This window comes from Felis catus, chromosome A1 (genome assembly GCF_018350175.1).
Source record: "Felis catus isolate Fca126 chromosome A1, F.catus_Fca126_mat1.0, whole genome shotgun sequence".
Classification (NCBI taxonomy): Eukaryota; Metazoa; Chordata; class Mammalia; order Carnivora; family Felidae; genus Felis; species Felis catus.
The window spans coordinates 26891921-26909993 of record NC_058368.1 but is presented as its reverse complement, the minus strand read 5'-3'; the positions used below and the strand labels follow the sequence as shown (position 1 = coordinate 26909993).

Genomic DNA, 18073 nt, shown 5'->3' with positions numbered 1-18073 from the left:
GTTATGAAAGTATATAGCTATTCCTGTTTTCTTTTGATTAATGTCAGCATGGTATATTTTTCTCTATCCATTTACTTTTCATCTGTATGTGTCTTTGTATTTAAAGTGGCTTCATATAGACAACATATGACTTGTGTTTTTTGATCCACTCTGATAATCTCTGTCTTTAATTGGTGCATTTACATCATTGACATTCATAGTGATAACTGATATAGCTGGATTCATATCTAGCATATTTGTTAATGTTTTCGATTTTTGCCCTTGTGTTTTGTTCTCTCACTTTTTGTCTCTCACTTTTTTTGTCTCTCACTTTTTTTCCTGCTTTTTTTGGTTTTAGTCAAGCATTTTATATGATTCCATTTTCTCTTCTTGGAGAATATCAGTTACACTTATTTTTTAACTTTTCTTAGTGCTTGTCCTTGAATTTGTAATATATATTTACAACCAAACCAAGTCCACTTTCAAGTAACACTATACCATTTCACTGGTAGTATGAATATCTTTTAATAACAAAATAATCTTAATTTTTTCCTCCCATGCCTTCTATCATTGCCGTCACTCATTTCACATATAGAAGCATTCATAACATATTTGTACATATATAAGTGTGTATATTTGAATACATTGTTGCTAACATTATTATTTCGAGCAAATTGTTATCTGTTATATCAATTAAGAATAGAAAAATATGGGGCACTTGGGTGGCTCAGTCGGTTAAGCGTCTGACTTCAGCTCAGGTCATGATCTCGTGGTCCGTGAGTTCAAGCCCCACATCATGCTCTGTGCTGACAGCTCAGAGCCTGGAGCCTGTTTCAGATTCTGTGTCTCCCGTTCTCTCTGACCCTCCCTCACTCATGCTCTGTCTCTGTCCCAAAAATAAACAAATGTTAAAAAATTAAAAAAAAAAAAGAATAAGAAAAATACACCAGAGGTAAGGGAAACAAAAGCAAACATGGACTACTGGGACTTCATCCAGATAAAAAACCTTCTGCACAGTGAAGGAAACAATCAACAAAATGAAAAGGCAGCCTACAGAATGGGAGAAGTTATTTGCAAACAACATATCTGATAAAGTCTTGGCATCCAAGATCTGTAAAGAATTTATCAAACTCAATACCCAAAAAAACAAATAATCCAGTGAAGAAATGAGCAAAAGACATGAATAGACACTTTTCCAAAGCAGACATCAAGATGGTTAACAGAAACATGAAAAGATGCTCAACATCACTCATTGTCAAGGAAATACAAACCAAACCCATAATGAGATACCACCTCACACCAGTCAGAATGGCTAAAATTAACAACTCAGGAAACCGAAGGGGACCACTTTTTCACTTGTTCAGGGGAAAGCAAACTGGTGCAGCCACTCTGGAAAACTGTATGGAGTCTCCTTAAAAAACTAAAAATAGAACTACCCTACAATCCAGCAATTGCACTATTAGGTATTTACCCAAAGGATACAAAAGTACAGATGTAAAGGTGTGTATGCACCCCAATGTTTATAGCAGCATTATCAACAATAGCCAAACTGTGGAGAGAGCACAAGTATCCACTGACTGATAAATGGATAAAGAAGATGTGGTATACATATACAATGGAATATTACTCAACCATCAAAAAGAATGAAATCTTGCCATTTGCAATGGCATAGATGGAGCTAGAAGGTATTATGCTAAGCAAGATAAGTCAAACAGAGAAAGACAAATACCATATGATTTCACTCATATGTGGAATTTAAGAAACAAAATAGGTGAACATATGGGAAGCAGGGAGAAAGGAGAGAGGGAAACAAACCACAAGAGACTCTCAATGATAGAGAACAAATTGAGGATTTGTGGAATTAGGTGGGTGGGGAATGGGCTACTTGGGTGATGGGTATTAAGGAGGGCACTTTTTTGTGATGAGCACTGGATGATGTATGCAAATGACAAATCACTGAATTCTACTCCTGAAACGAATATTGCACTGTATGTTACCTAACTAAAATTAAAAGAAAAAAAGAATGAGAAAAATACAATGTTTCCTTTTACCTTCACTTATTCCTTCTTTGATACTCTTCCTTACTTTATACAGATTCAAGTTTCTTACTTATATTATTTTTTATTTCTCTAAAGAACTTCTTTAACATTTCCTGTGAGGTAGGTCTACTGCATTAAATTCCCTCAATTTGTCTGAGAGTCTTTATTTCTCCTTCACTTCTGAAGGATAATTTCATAGGGTACAGAATTCTAGGTTGGTGGATTTTATTCTGTCAACACTTTAAATATTTCACACCACTCTCTTCTTGCCTGTATGGTTCCTGAGAAGTCAGTTGTAATTCTTATCTGGAGATAAATCTCACAGTATTGTGGGGACCTACCTCTGCCTGGGTTCCCCTGGGGTTTTTAACTCTTAGAGTACGCCAGGACTCCAGAAATTTATCAATTACAGTTAGGTTTTCCTGTCCTGACACTGTTTCCTATGGCGGTTTGTGAGTCTCTGCTCTGGCCAGCAGTGCCTTGTTGTATTTGCCGACCTGTGTCTCCAACTTCAGAGACAGTGGTTTCCCTTGTGTCCTCACCTCTTAGGGATCCAAGAAGAGTTATTGATTTTTCAGCCTATTAACTTTTCACTTGTTAGGACGGTGTGGTGACCTATATGTGGAATTCCCCCCTTTTTTTAACCATAAGATTTCTCCTTTAAGTTAAATTTGTCTTATGCCTTGTAATTTATTTTAAAAATTGATTAAGTATACAAATAAAATATTTATTTAATAATAAAATTGTAAAATTGAGGCTTTCTTTGGGATCATTTCTTGCAGGATATTTTATGTAGCTAAAAAAAAATAAGACAATGAATTTCAACTCTGCCCCTGATGAGCTGTGTGATAAGATCTTAAGCAAGTCCCTAAGCCTCAGTTTCCCCATCTGTAAATCAAGGACAATAATATATACTTTAAGCCATTATTCTCATTATTCTGAAGAGTAAATGAATTAATGTATGCAAACTGCCAAATAGGGCATTGCATAGTTGCTCAATTATGTTACTATTGTTGCTATTTCATATCTTTAGTCTTTTAGAAAATAACATGATTAATCAATTGACTAGAATAACATGGCCTAACAGATAACACATAGATCATTTATACTGTCCATGACAGTGCCTATGATAGCTGCTTTGACAATGGAAATCACCACTGTTAATATATGACTTAAAAGTAGATATCAATTTATTCACATTGGTCAACTATAATTTGCCTATACATTGCACATGTAGTAAGTAATATTTTGATATATAACTGTAGGTTTTTTTCCTCCCACTGCTTCCTTGCACTACTTACCTTTTCCTGATCATTTAGATAGTAGAACTTAGCAGGCTAGAGTCAGGACACAACTACTCAGAATTTAGAAGTCATTTATCAGCTTTGAGCTTCACATTAGGCTTTTGAAAGAGTCCACAGTAGGCACAATAGTGTTAAAATCATAGCTTTCCTTTGCAGAACACGGGGCATTTTGAGAGAAGAATTTGCTGAGCTCCAAAGCACTGAGAGACTTGAAAGACTCATTTTATACCAGGAATCAAAGAGTCAGGAAGAATTCGTGAGTAGAATAACAGGCCCCAAAGAGGTAAAATTTGTCCTACATACAGAAAAAGAGAAGTAAACATGAGCAGAAGAGACCTTGTGATTGGGTGAGGAGGCTGACCACATTAATTAGAGACAACAACTGCAGTTGTGGCATAGGCAAACTCCTCAAGACCAAGAAGATGGGTTACAGCTCTGCAGAGGCCAGTGAGAATGCTGCTGGGACCAGGACCCTTCCCCTGATGACAAACAATGTAAGTGTACTGCCCATCCCCTGCTCCAGGAATTTAGACTACCTCCAAGAAGAAAATGAGAAGAAGGAGAATCTGACTGAATGATTCCTCAAAATAGACTGAGTTGTAAGGCAAAAGTGTATGTGACAAAGGCCATTAAGCAGAAGAGCTCATATTCTAATCTAGATTCAGCTATAGAGAAATTTAAAAAATTACTTCATTTTCTAACTGCAGAGTTTATGATTATGTTGAGATATCATATCCACTAACTATATGATCAGGCTTGAGGATACCTCAAGTTTTAGTTCTTCTTGGTTAATCTGAAAGCCTCCATCATCTGAAATGATTTTCAAGATTAGAAGGAGAAAGGAAAGAAAAGAATTTCTCTTTCAAATAATTCTTTCATCTGTCACAAAATTTAAAATAGGTACATGTATTGTTATCATGGGTATTTCAGAAAACTACATTAAAAACAACTTTCTCAAATAGAACACATTATCTTAAGCAGATTAAACCTATTTTTCTATCTTAATTTAAAAATAATTTTCACAAACATAACTCAAGGTGTTTAGCTATCACGTACAAATATTTTGAAACCTATTATAAGCTTAAAAAGTTTAGAAAGCTAGAATTTTTCTATTATAAAATGTAAATAAAATTATAAAGTATAATTATAAAAATAACCTTTTAAATATGCAAAATACACTGAAATATTTTTATATCATCAGCCTTTGTGTCAGCCTTGTCTTCCGCTGAGCATAGTGGATACTCTCTACAATCTGCAGGTTTAACCATTTTTAGTCTAACTGCATTTCTGAGTCATGCACCAAAGCTGATTGTGTTAACAGCAAAGATATTTGACATGTTAGCCATATTGAGCCATGCTAATTCATAATAGGATTATTAATGTTAGACATAACAAGATTATTTATGTCAGGTTTTATATCAGCTATCCTCTTACTTAGTCGTAGGCACAAAGAAAGGTGAGGAGAAAATGGACTTGAGATACCTTTTTGATGTTGTTGCTTTGAAAGCATTAAGTCCTAAAAGTAAATATTTAAAAACCATTATCCTCAATATTTTTTTTGTTCCTAAAAATTTGATTCAATGGAGCCATAAGAAGGAGCATTTTTATCTTAGTATCAAGTTAAATTTTGAAATGTTGCCATGGACCTAGTATATGACTTCCAGTGAGAAAAAATACATGGTAGTGTATACTGGTTAATATTCTTTTTTTAAGAGCTCATATTTGCCTTGCACGATGCTATAACATCAATTTCATCACAGAATATTACTAACAAATTTACAGACAGAAAAGTAAACAAAAAATTTTATGCATTGCAACACTCTAAAATTATGTTATCTAATAACAAAGAAAAAAATGTTCTTTGTTACCTTTGGTACCTTTGTTACCTGTTACCTTATCTAATAACGAAGAAAAAAATGTTGTTACCTTTGGTACCTTTGTTACCTTTGTTACCTTGGGTTGCTACCTTCAGAATAAAAAACTGAGTAAAGTACCTGAAGCACTGAACATACAACAACATTATTATAAATGTCAATATTTATGGACTACTGTGAAGGCAGTGGTAAAAAAGCAAGTTTTAATAAAATGTTTGAAACAATCATTTAAAATAAATCATTTAAAATAAATCATTATAACTTCAAGTGTTTCCTTCTAAATTTTTACCTCATATGATAATGCAAACAACACATTTATAAAATAAGAATCATGAGTACAGTTTATCTTATACACTCAAAATGTTTATATAGAATCTTGCACTATTCTTACATAAGCATTCCTATTGTCTCTCTACTGTTGTCAATTGTAGGCTTGGAAGGTAAGCAGGTAACTGATTCAAAAAAAAAAAAAAAAGAGAGAGAGAGAGAAAATACATCTGTTATTAAGACAGACCTCTGGTAGTAGATGCTGGTTGTTAAGAATCCAAAGAATTTTCTGTTTCGTTGGCATAGTCTATGTTCTACATTGCCCTTTAGCCATGTTAGTATTTCATTCCAATGCGTTTTCTCAGTTCAGCTGCAGTTTTTTCCAGTTGTTGAATGTTCGATTGCCATTGTCTTCTATTTGACTGAAGCTTGTTCACTTGACAATGCAAACGCTTAAGAATTGCATTATATCTCTTATGTTGTACCTGTTAAAACAAGAGTACACATCCTGAATCTCCCCTCTGCTTTTCCCCCACCAAAGGTCACTCGTTTTGTTTCCAAGTTCCTGCCTTAGCTCAGACCTTCTTTACCGTTATTATACCATGGGTCCTTTTGACAATATGGTGAAGACTATGGACTCCTCAGAATAATGCTTTTAATGCATAAAATAAGACATACATGATTACAAAAAAATAAATTGTATCAAAATACAGCTCTGCAACAGCATCAGGGGAATGGGGACAGAGACATCAAATCACTACCATAAAGACAAAGTGAAAACTTGTCAACTGACACTTCACATGAAGTTCTATAAACTTTATGTCATTCTAAGTTTTCATTTTTGTTAATTCTTTAAGTTCAGATAATTCATTGAAACTGGTGAACTAACCCTGCTAATATGTTTACAAAATAAAAAATGACTTGAAAAGGATTAGAAGTAAATTAATATAAACTGAAACATCATATTAGATGTGAAACTATAATCAAAAAAAGATTTTTTATACATTGAATATACTTAAGAGGATATATATTTATATCTATATTTCTATATAAAAACATACATATCCACTATACATAATATATTTATATATTATATCCACTGGTATATACAATAGAATATATTCATAAGGAGAGAATAGTTGCTGAATGTGCACATACTGCTGTTCATAGAATATATTCATAGCAATAAAATAACTAAAACAAATTTTTGTTTAATCAGTAAATTTGGTCAGTTGCATAGTAGCATGCTTCTAAAATTATTCTTCAGTAGTAAGCTATGAAACTAATACACAATGGATCAGAGTAGAGATGTGCAAGGTACCCTTAGTGGGACTCCAGATCACCAGTCATAGCTAGATGTCACAAAAGGTATTAATACACCTAAAGAAAGAATGTATCATTAGAAGAGGTTTTGTGAAGAATGTAGCACACACATAGGAAAGTTAAGGAGTCATGTGCTGGTAGGAACTGATTATCTGACAAGTATAATTGTGTTATGGGGATTGGCTCCTTGAGCACCCAGAGCCAGAGTCCAAGAACATTCAAACTCAGATGACTGACTTGATTTCCATGCTCACTAACCAACTCCTGGCTTCCAATGTAGTTCCCTTACAGGGAGAAGCACCAATGGCTGACATAAGTTATCTGGTTTCCTTGAGAATTTTATTATTGTAAATTAATAAGCTGATATTTGAGTTATCAGTTTCTTGTGAACTGATACATCAGTTTCTTGTGAACTTACTAGCATCTCTCTATGTCTAAGCAACTCTGGGATACTAACAAGATTAAGTTTCTAAGCTCACAAGGCTAAAAGGCAGTTTGGCCAAGAAGTGACTTTATTTTTTTCTTTTTCACATGCCAATATTTCATTTGTCTTATTTTGTATTATTTTAATTCCAGCTAGTTAACATACAATGTTATATTAGTTTCAGGTGTACAATATAGTTACTGAACAATTCCATACATCATGGAGTGCTCATCATGGCAGGTGCACTCCTTAATCCCCATCACCTATTTCACCCATCCCCCCCCCCACCCATTTCCCTCTGGTAACTAACTAGAATTTAAATAAAAACTTGAAATTAACAAATAAACAACCCCCCCATGCATACAACAAATGAACAAAGGGGAAAAAGAGAGAGAGAGGGAGAGAGACAAGAAGTGACTTTGTAAAGTCAAAGTTCACATTGTGAGCCTTCTTGAAAGTCAGCCATTTGTTCAGCCTCTACTGATAACATTCAGACTTTGAGATGTGTCTTAATGTTCAAATTTGATTATCTGTAGGCAGCCAGGGATGTAAATGGTTCTGTACATAAAGTAACTTTTTGCCTCTAGGAAGTGGATGGGCCACTACTCTCATTTAGTTACTGCTTCTGGCTAGGAAGAAACAAGCAATAATGAAGGAGAGGTGGTGGTCACAAAACACAGTGGCAAAAAGAAAACAAAGCCCTGTATAAGCCAAATCTGACCTCATCCACTACTGTTTTCTTCCTTCCCTCCATTCTAGCCACACTGCTCTTCTAACCTCTGAGCCCAGGAATGGTCTCATCTTAAGACCTTTGCACTTGCATTTACTTTTTCCTGGAAAGCTCTCACTCAGATCTGCATGCCTAGCTCCTTCACTTCTTTTAGGATTTTGCTGAAAGAGACCTTCTCAGTGCAGCTTTTGATGGCTAGAAGATACAGTATTTCGCCTTCTCTCTCCTTACACCACATATATTACATATTCCCTTCTCTGCTCCATTTTTTGGTCCTTAATCCTATCCTTAGCTAACATGCCATATATTTCACTTACATATATTGTTTATGTCTATGTCTCCAACTAGAATGCAAGTTCAGGAGGACATATATCTTTAGAAAGGGTTTTGTAAGGAATGTAGCACACACATAGAAAAGTGAAGGAGTCATGTGCTATTTGAGACAGTTTTTGAAAATCAAATGGCTGCTACCCTATTTTGAGAAGAATGTTATATAAAATATATTGATAAATTCTGTATTGTTCATATACAGAGAACAAATTGGTGGTTGCCGAAGGGATATTGGATGGGGGATGGGTAAAGTAGGCAAAGGGGATTAAGAATGCATTTATTGTGATGAGCACTGAGTAATGTATAAAACTGATATATTGCATACCCAAAATGATGTTGTTATGTTATGTTATGATGTTATGAAGTCTGTATGTTAATCAAATTTCAATTTAAAAAAAGAACACCTCATCTATAGGGAGAAAAACAATTTGGATGACAGGATTTTTCATCAGAAATCATGGAGGTCAGAAAGAAGTGGCACAGCATTTTTCAAATGAGGAAAGAACTTTCAATCCAGAATTATTTTATTTTATTTTATTTTATTTTATTTTTTTATATTAAATATAATCTATTGTCAAATTGGTTTCCATACAACACCCATTGCTTATCCCAACAGATGCCCTCCTCAATGCCCATCACCCACTTTCCCCTCTCCCCCACCCCCCCATCAACTCTCAGTTTGTTCTCAGTATTTAAGAGTCTCTTATGGTTTGCCTCCTTCCCTCTCTGTAACTTTTTCCCCTCTTCCACTCTCCCCTGGTCTTCTGTTAAGCTTCTCAGGACCCACATATGAGTGAAAACATATTCAACCCGGAATTCTATATGCATCAAAAACATCCGTCAGGAGTGAAGGGGAAACCAAGACACTCTCAGATGAAAAAAAACTAAAACACTTTGTCACCAGCAGACCTATTCTAAAAGAATGAATTTATTTTTCTAAAGAGACAGGACATGATAAAAGAAGGAATTTTAGAGCATCAAGTAGGAAAGAAGAATATGGTAGAGCAAAAATTTAGGTAAACAAAATAGACAAAAGAAGAGGTCACAGCTACAGGGTATGATGTTTCTTTTTGAGGTGATGAAAATTTCTAAAATTAAATGTGGCAATGGTTAGAAATTATTGATAAATATACTAAAAACCATTGAATTATGCACTCTCAATGGATTAATAATTATATGGTATGCGAGTTATATCTCAATGAAGTTGTTTTTAAAAACCGGAATAGTGGTAGCCTGGGGGAAGGAGCACAGAAGAACTTCGTAAGCATGATGGGTAAGTGTTCTATCCTGATCTAGGTGATGGTAATAACAGGTGTAAATATATATCTTAGTCAAAATTAGTCAAACTACACCTTTTCATTCGTGTACCTACTCTTACAACAATTTACCTCAAGAAAGAATATTAGAGTTAAAAATTACTAGTAATTTCAAAATCCTTTCCAAAATACTTTTTACCAATTTACACTCATACCAACAGTATATTAAAATGTAGGTACTCCACAGAGAACTCCCTTCAGATGTAACTTGAATTGATCTTCTGCACAACATATCATAGTGAAACTGGCAAAATACAAAGATAAAGAGAGAATCCTGAAAGCAGCTATGGATAAATGGGCCTTAACATACAAGGGTAGACACTTAAGGTTAGTAGCAGACCTATCTACTGAAAGTTGGCAGGCCAGAAAGGAGTGGCAGGAAATTTTCAATGTGATGAACAGGAAAAAGATTCAGCCAAGAATCCTGTATCCAGCAAGCCTGTCATTCAGAATAGAAGGAGAGATAACGGTTTTCCCAAACAAACAAAAACTAAAGGAATTCATCACCACTAAATCAGCCCTACAAGAGATCCTAAGGGAGACGCTGTGAGTGAAAGATTGCAAGGACCACAAAGGACCAGACACATTACTACAAGCATAAAACTTACAGATAACACAATGACTCTAAACCCATATCTTTCAGTAATAACACTGAATGTAATGGACTAAATGCTCCAATAAAAAGACATAGGGTATCAGAATGGATAAAAAAAACAAGACCCATCTTTTTGCTGTCTACAAGAGACCCATTTTAGACCTGAGGACACCTTCAGATTGAAAGTGAGGGGATGGAGAACCATCTATCATGCTACTGGAAGTCAAAAGAAAGCTGGAGTAGCCATACTTACATCAGACAAACTAGACTTTAAACTAAAGACTGTAACAAGAGATGAAGAAAGGCATTACATAATAATTACAGGGTCTATCCATCAGGAAAAGCTAACAATTATGAGTGTCTATTCACTGAATTTGGGAGCACCCAAATATATAAAACAATCACAAACATAAGCAATCTTATTGGTAAGAATGTAGTAATTGCAAGGGACTTTAATACTCCACTTACAACAATGGACAGATCATCTAGACAGAAAATAGATAAAGAAACAAGGGCCCTGAATCATAACTGGACCAGATGGACTTGACAGATATATTTAGAACTTTTCATCCTAAAGCAGCAGAATGTACATTTTTCTCAAGTTCACATGGAACATTCTCCAAGATAGATCACATACTGGGTCACAAAACAGCCCACAATAAATACAGAAGAATTGAGATCATACCATGCACACTTTCAGATCATAATGCTATGAAACTTGAAAACAACCACAGGAAAAACTTTGGAAAACCTCCAAACGCATGGAAGTAAAAGAACATCGTATTAAGGAATGGGTCAACCAGTCAATTAAAGAAGAAATCAAGAGGGGTGCCTGGGTGGCGCAGTCGGTTAAGCGTCCGACTTCAGCCAGGTCACGATCTCGCGGTCCGTGAGTTCGAGCCCCGCGTCAGGCTCTGGGCTGATGGCTCGGAGCCTGGAGCCTGTTTCCGATTCTGTGTCTCCCTCTCTCTCCCGTTCATGCTCTGTCTCTCTCTGTCCCAAAAATAAAATAAAAAACGTTGAAAAAAAAATTTAAAAAAAAAAAAGAAGAAATCAAGAAATATGTAGAAACAAATGAAAATGAAAACACAATAATCCAAACTCTTTGAGATGCAGCAAGGCAGTCCTAGGAGAAAAATACATTGTAATCCAGGCCTATCTCAAGAAACAAGAAAAATCCCAAATACAAAATCTAACAGCACACCTAAAGGAACCAGAAGCAGAATAACAAAGAAACCCCAAACCAGCATAAGAAGAGAAATAATAAAGATCAGAGCATAACTAAACAATATAGAATTAAAAAAACAACAACAGTAGAATAGATCAATGAAACCAAGAGTTGACATTTTGCAAAAATAAACAAAATTGACAAACCTCTAGCCAGCCTTCTCAAAAAGAGAGAGGGAGAGGATCCAAATAGATAAAATCATGAATTAAGATGGATTTATCACAACCAATCCCTCAGAAATACAAGCAATTATAAGAGAATAGTAGGAAAAATTACATGCCAACAACTGGACAACCTGGAAGAAATGGACAAATTCCTAACACCCACACACTACCAAAACTCAAACCAGAAGAAATAGAAAATTTTAACAAACCCATAACTAGTGAAGAAATTGAATCAGTTATCAAAAATCTCCCAACAAATAAGAGTCCTGGACCCGATGGCTTGCCTGGGGAATTCTACCAGACATTTAAAGCGGAGTTAATACCTACCATTCTCAAGCTGTCCCAAAAAGGAGAAATGGAAGGAAAACTTCCAGACTCATTCTATGAAGCCAGAATTACTGTGATTCCTAAACCACACAGAGACCCCACAGAAAAGGAGAACTATGAGCCAATATCCCTGATGAACATGGATGCAAAAATTCTCAACAAGATACTAGCAAATCGAATTCAACAGCATATAAAAAGAATTATTCACCATGATCAAGTGGGATTCATTCCTGGGCTGCAGGGCTGGTTCAACATTCACAAATCAATCAGTGTGATCCATCACATTAACAGAAGAAAATATAAGAAACATGATCCTATCAATAGATGCAGAAAAAGCATTTGATAAAATACAACATCCTTTCTTAATAAAAACCCTCAAGAAAGTTGGGATAGAAGGAACACACTTAAACATCATAAAAGTCATATATGAAAAGCCCACAGCTAGTATTATCCTCAATGGGAAAGACTGAAAGCTTTTCCCCTGAGATCAGGAACACGACAGGGATGTCCACTCTAACCACTGTTGTTTAACATAGTGTTGGAAGTCCTAGCATCAGCAATCACACAACAAAATGAAATAAAAAGCATGAAAACTGGTAAAGAAGAAGTCAAACCTTCACTTTTTGCAAATGACATGATACTCTACATGGAAAACTCAAAAGACTCCACCAAAAGACTCCTAGAAGTGATACATGAATTCAGCAAAGTCGCAGGATACAAAATCAATGTACAGAAATCAGTTGCATTTGTATACACCAATAATGAAGCAACAGAAAGAAATAAAGAAACTGATCTCATTTACAATTTCACCAAGAACCATAAAATACATAGGAATAAACCTAACCAAAGATGTAAAAGGTCTGTATGCTGAAAACTATAGAAAGCTTATGAAGGACTGAAGAAGACACAAAGAAATGGGAAAACATTCCATGCTCTTGGATTGGAAGAATAAACATTGTTAAGATGTCAGTACTACCCAAAGCAATCTACCCATTCAATGCAATCCCAATCAGAGTGCACAGAGCTAGAATAAACACCCTAAAATTTGTATGGAACCACAAAAGACTCCAAAGAGCCAAAGTAATGTTGAAAAAGAAAACCAAAGCGGGAGGCATCACAATCCCGGACTTCAGCCTCTACTACAAAGCTGTAATCATCAAGACAGTATATGGTATTGGCACAAAAACAGACACATAGACCAATGGAATAGAATATAGAACCCAGAATTGGACCCACACATGTATGGCCGACTAATCTTTGACAAAGCAGGGAAGAGGATCCAATGGAAAAAAGACAGTCTCTTTAGCAAATAGTGCTGAGAGAACTGGACAGCAACATGCAGAAGAATGAAACTGGACAACTTTCTTACACCATACACAAAAATAGACTCAAACTGGATGAAAGACCTAAATGTGAGGCAGGAAACCATCAAAACCGTCGAGGAGAAAACAGGCAACAATCTTTGACCTCAGCCACAGCAACTTCTTAATCGACACATCTCTGAAGGCAAGGGAAATAAAAGCAAAAATGAACTATTGGGACCTCATCAAGATAAAAAGCTTCTGCACAGCAAAGGAAACAATCAACAAGACGAAAAGGCAACCAACGGAATGGGAAAAGATGTTTGCAGATGACATACCAGATAAAGGGCTAGTATGCAAAATCTATAAAGAACTTATCAAACTCCACACCCAAAAAGCAAATAATCCAGGGAAGAAATGGGCAGAAGACATGAATAGACACTTTTCCAAAGAAGACACCCAGATGGCCAACAAGCACATGAAAAGATGCTTAATGTCACGCATTATCAAGGAAATACAAATCAAAGCCACACTGAGATACCACCTCACACCTGCCAGAGTGGCTAAAATTAACAAATCAGGAAACAACAGATGTTGGCAAGGATGTGGAGAAATGGGAACCCTCTTGCACTGTTGGTGGAAATGCAAACTGGTGCAGCCACTCTGGAAAACAGTGTGGAGGTTCCTCAAAAAGTTAAAAATAGACCTACCCTACCACCCAGCAATAGCACTATTAGGAATTAATCCACGGGACACAGGAGTGCTGATGCATAGGGGCATATGTACCCCAATGTTTATAGCAGCATTTTCAACAATAACAAAATTATGGAAAGAGCCTAAATGTCCATCAAGTGACAGATGGATAAAGAAGATGGTTTATATATACAATGGAATACTACTTGGCAATGAGAAAGAATGAAATCTTGCCATTTGCAGCAACATAGATGGAACTGGAGGGTATTATGCTAAGTGAAATAAGTCAGTCAGAGAAAGACAGATATATGTTTTCACTCATATGTGGATCTTGAGAAATTAACAGAAGATCATGGGGGAAGGGAAGGGGAAAGAGAAAAAGTTACAGAGAGGGAGGGAGGCAAACCATAAGAGACTCTTAAAGACTGAGAACAAACTGAGGGTTGATGGGGGGTGGGGGAGAGGGGAAAGTAGGTGATGGGCATGGAGGAGGGTACATGCTGGGATGAGCACTGGGTGTTGTATGGAAATCAATTTGACGATAAATTATATTAAAATGTACACACACACACACACACACACACACACACACACAATAGAATACTACTTGGCAATGAGAAAGAATGAATTCTCACCATTTGCAGCAATGTGGATGGAACTAGAAGGTATTATGCTGAGTGAAATAAGTCAGTCAGAGAAGGACAGATATCATGTTTTCACTCATCTGTGGATCTTGAGAAACTTAAGAGACATCCATGAAGGAAGGGAGGGGGAAAATTAGTTACAAGCAGAGAAGGAGGGAGACAAACCATAAGAGACTCTTAAATACAGAGAACAAAGTGAGGGTGGATGGGAGGGTGGGGGAGAGGGGAAAATGGGTGATGGGCATCGAGGAAGGCACTTGTTGGGATGAGCACTGGGTGTTGTATGTAAGCCAATTTGAGAATAAATTATATTTAAAAATAATAAAATTCAGGTGCTCCATATCTTCCCAACTGTAATATTGATAATCTAAGAGACTAAATATGGGACCCCATTGTGGTTTTAATTATCAATCCATTATTAATTAGGTTTGTCAATTTTACCAGTGTTTTTGGATATTCATGTTTCAAAAAATAAGACTTTTCATATTTTACCCAGTGTTCTACTGGCTTGTTTGACATCTTTTATATCTTAGTCACTTGTATAAATTACAAATACCTTCTCTCTATGAGTCTTATCTTCTTTATTGTAATGGTACATTTTAATAATCCAGAAATTTATGATATTGTCAAAAGCAATATTTAATCATGCAGTTGTGTGTGTGTGTGTGTGTGTGTATGTGTGTGTGTGTGTGTGTGTTTCTTTTAAAAGAAATAGTTCTCTGACACAAATGGTTAAGTTTGTCTCATATACTGTCTTGAATCTTCCTGGAAGTAGTTGTATGTGTTATAAGATAGAAGTATAATTTTATTTCCAAATTTGCTTTATTTTCCCATATGGCTAACTTATTTTGTTTGTACCATTTATGATGGATTATATCCGGAGTCTTTTTTCTATTTCATTAATCATTGTACTTCTATTTTGATGCCGCTGATAGTGTCTTACTGTTTCTAGTTTTATAATAAATCTTGATCCAGAAGGTAAAAAAGTAATCATTTATTTAGGTTACTACTAAATATATGATAAAGTAATGGTATTTCTTAGAAAAATGTTTTGTAAAGGTGAGGATTTTTATCTTCAAATTCCTCAGATGCTTTTTTATTGTGTTAAATTAGCCACAAGCAAACATATCTTTTTAGTTTTCAAATTAATGTCTTAAGGGTGAAAATTATTTATTTCACATAATATTTCACATATTATTTCAAATAATAATTTCACATAATAATTTCAAATAATAAATAATTTTTTATTTCCTCAACAACATATTCTTTTCTATTTTTGTTCTCCATTTATTTAAACAATAATGGTCATAGAAGTCTACTAGTGGTACCCCTAATTTAATTTCATTTTCAATTTTGCATATCAGTTTTTTTATTTGATTCTTAATAATTGGAAGTGTGAAGTCAGAAAGGATTAGGATACTAATGACTTCCATTGCCTTTTACTCTATTTTAAGGAGTTTCTGATGTCTATCTAGTAACTCGACAGCCTCTACTTTCTAGCTATTTAGTACCAAGTTGTTGATGGAATGAGACCTGGAATAATTCCCAGCCACATTTAAAAATTTTTTTAAGTATTTATTTATTTATTTATTTATTTGTTTGTTTATTTATTTATTTAGAGCATGCGCATGCACACACACAAGTAGGGGAGGGGCAGAGAGGGGAAGAGAATCCAGGCTCTGTGCCTTCAGTGAAACCCAGATGTGAGATCATGACCTGAGCCAAAGTCAAGAGTGGGATGCTTCACCAACTGAGCCACACAGGCACCCTCCCAGGCCATATTTTAATAGGAATGAGTGTTTGCTTTTTTGAATACATTTCACATATTTAAGTATCTGAATGAGAGTTATTTCTGGTAATGATTTGAACTTTATTGCTTTTTATAGTTCTTTTTTGTTCTCTAGCTGTTTTAGGAATTGAAAATAAACTATGGAAATTATAAATATAGTATATGTTAAGAAATGATACCATAAAACATTGAAATCCAGATAATTAAGACTTACCTCTATTTCTTTTCTTAATTTTTCGTGTGTCTTTTCTTCTTCCTCAAGAAAGAAAGTTTTTTCAATGATAGATTCTTTTACAGCTATAATTTTAGCCTTCAGCTTTATAATGTCTTCCTGCATATTTATAAAATTTAAAATATACAAGTCAAACAATGAATGATCAATATAAGTCCAACATTTTCAATGTTTCTATAATTTAAAAAAACTAGACATCCTATTTAATTTTGGTAAACAGGATTAGAACATTACTTCTATAGGTACAAAGAATAAAGAACTGTTATTCAAACAAATAAACCTTTGATTTAAAGACACAAAATTAAAACTAAATGTAGATAAGACATAAAAAAAAAAGTGGTAGTCATAGTGGCAATTGCCCAGCAACAGTATAAAGGATACTTTTAAATTCTCTAGCAAGAAATGATAGATATTTTAAATTTATATCTCCCCATCTTCAAACAATACTCTAAAAAATAGAAAATGCTTAAGGTGCAATTATTAATTGATGCTGTTTGTATAACAGCATTATGCATACTAAATTGATTTGAATTGGTTGGATCCATTAGCTTAAGCTAGGGCTTCAACGTTTTTGTGAGTCACAAGCTTCTGCAAAAAAATGGATTAATTGTTCACTGCAATTCTGTTTGAATTTTTTTATTAATCCACAGGGGATTTGAGAACAATTCCTTTACGCATTTGTTCATTTGGCATAGTTGTTATATAACTCATGTATTTAAGTTTTTAGAAGTTGTAAAAATAGTTTCTAAATCTAGTTAAAGCAGCTATGGGTGTTTTATTAAGTTAATGATAAATTTATCACTTAATAAGTGTGCTTGAAAAAAGGAGTAATAGAAAAACTTTTGGTAAGTGTTATTTCAAACCTGTGCTTGTTTTATGTGGTTTCCTTCTGGATTTTTGAGATTTTGCATAAGTTCCTCTTTCATTGTTTTTAGTTTTCTAACAAGATCTCGTTTTTCATGGAGTGTAGTCATGAATGACCTTTTGCTTCCAGCCTCCCACAAACTATCTTTATGCTCTTTTATTTTTGCATAATATTCATTATATCTTATCATGTTTTCCTCAAAGTCTTCTTGAGCTCCTTCTATGTCAAATTTAAGCTTTACATTTTCTGTATGTAAGGATTTGATTTGAGTTTCCAGGTTCCCACACTGTAGTTTGGTATTCTCGATGGCAGCATCTTGCTGATAAATTTGCCTTTCTGTTTCTTTAGTTTCTGCAGAGACAGATGCTATTTGTTTTTCAAGCTCATGGAGTTCATCCTGTAAAATATTTCAATATTATTGTTATTAATTTATGATACTCAAAAAAGAGGATACTATTGTTTTGATCCATAATTCATGTTGTGAAATCACAACATAAAAATACATATTTATCAGATATTGAAAAACTGTTATACAAAAAGAACCATTCAATAAGTAACAAATTATCTTATAATCTTGAAGTGAGCCCAGAATTACATATTTCTTACTTTTTAATGTTCATCTAATTCAAAATATTAAAATTTACTGTTT

The 18073-nt window shown here is 34.6% G+C and overlaps 1 protein-coding gene across 7 annotated transcripts in view; it reads right to left on the bottom strand.

Moving 5' to 3' along the window:
- CCDC122 (coiled-coil domain containing 122) overlaps positions 1-18073 on the bottom strand; it is a 54702-nt gene that overhangs the window by 17699 nt on the left and 18930 nt on the right. For 5 of the 7 annotated variants that reach the window (XM_023251792.2, XM_045053354.1, XM_045053349.1 and 2 more), the window contains 3 exons: positions 17423-17821; positions 16542-16658; positions 5011-5948 (listed from right to left, as the gene is read on the bottom strand). In XM_023251792.2, the coding sequence (XP_023107560.1) occupies positions 5799-5948; positions 16542-16658; positions 17423-17821 (666 nt within the window). In that variant the 3' untranslated portion in view covers positions 5011-5798. Of the gene's footprint in view, positions 1-5010; positions 5949-16541; positions 16659-17422; positions 17822-18073 lie in introns of those variants that run through there. The other 2 variants (XR_002741186.2, XM_045053361.1) reach the window with 2 other exon arrangements.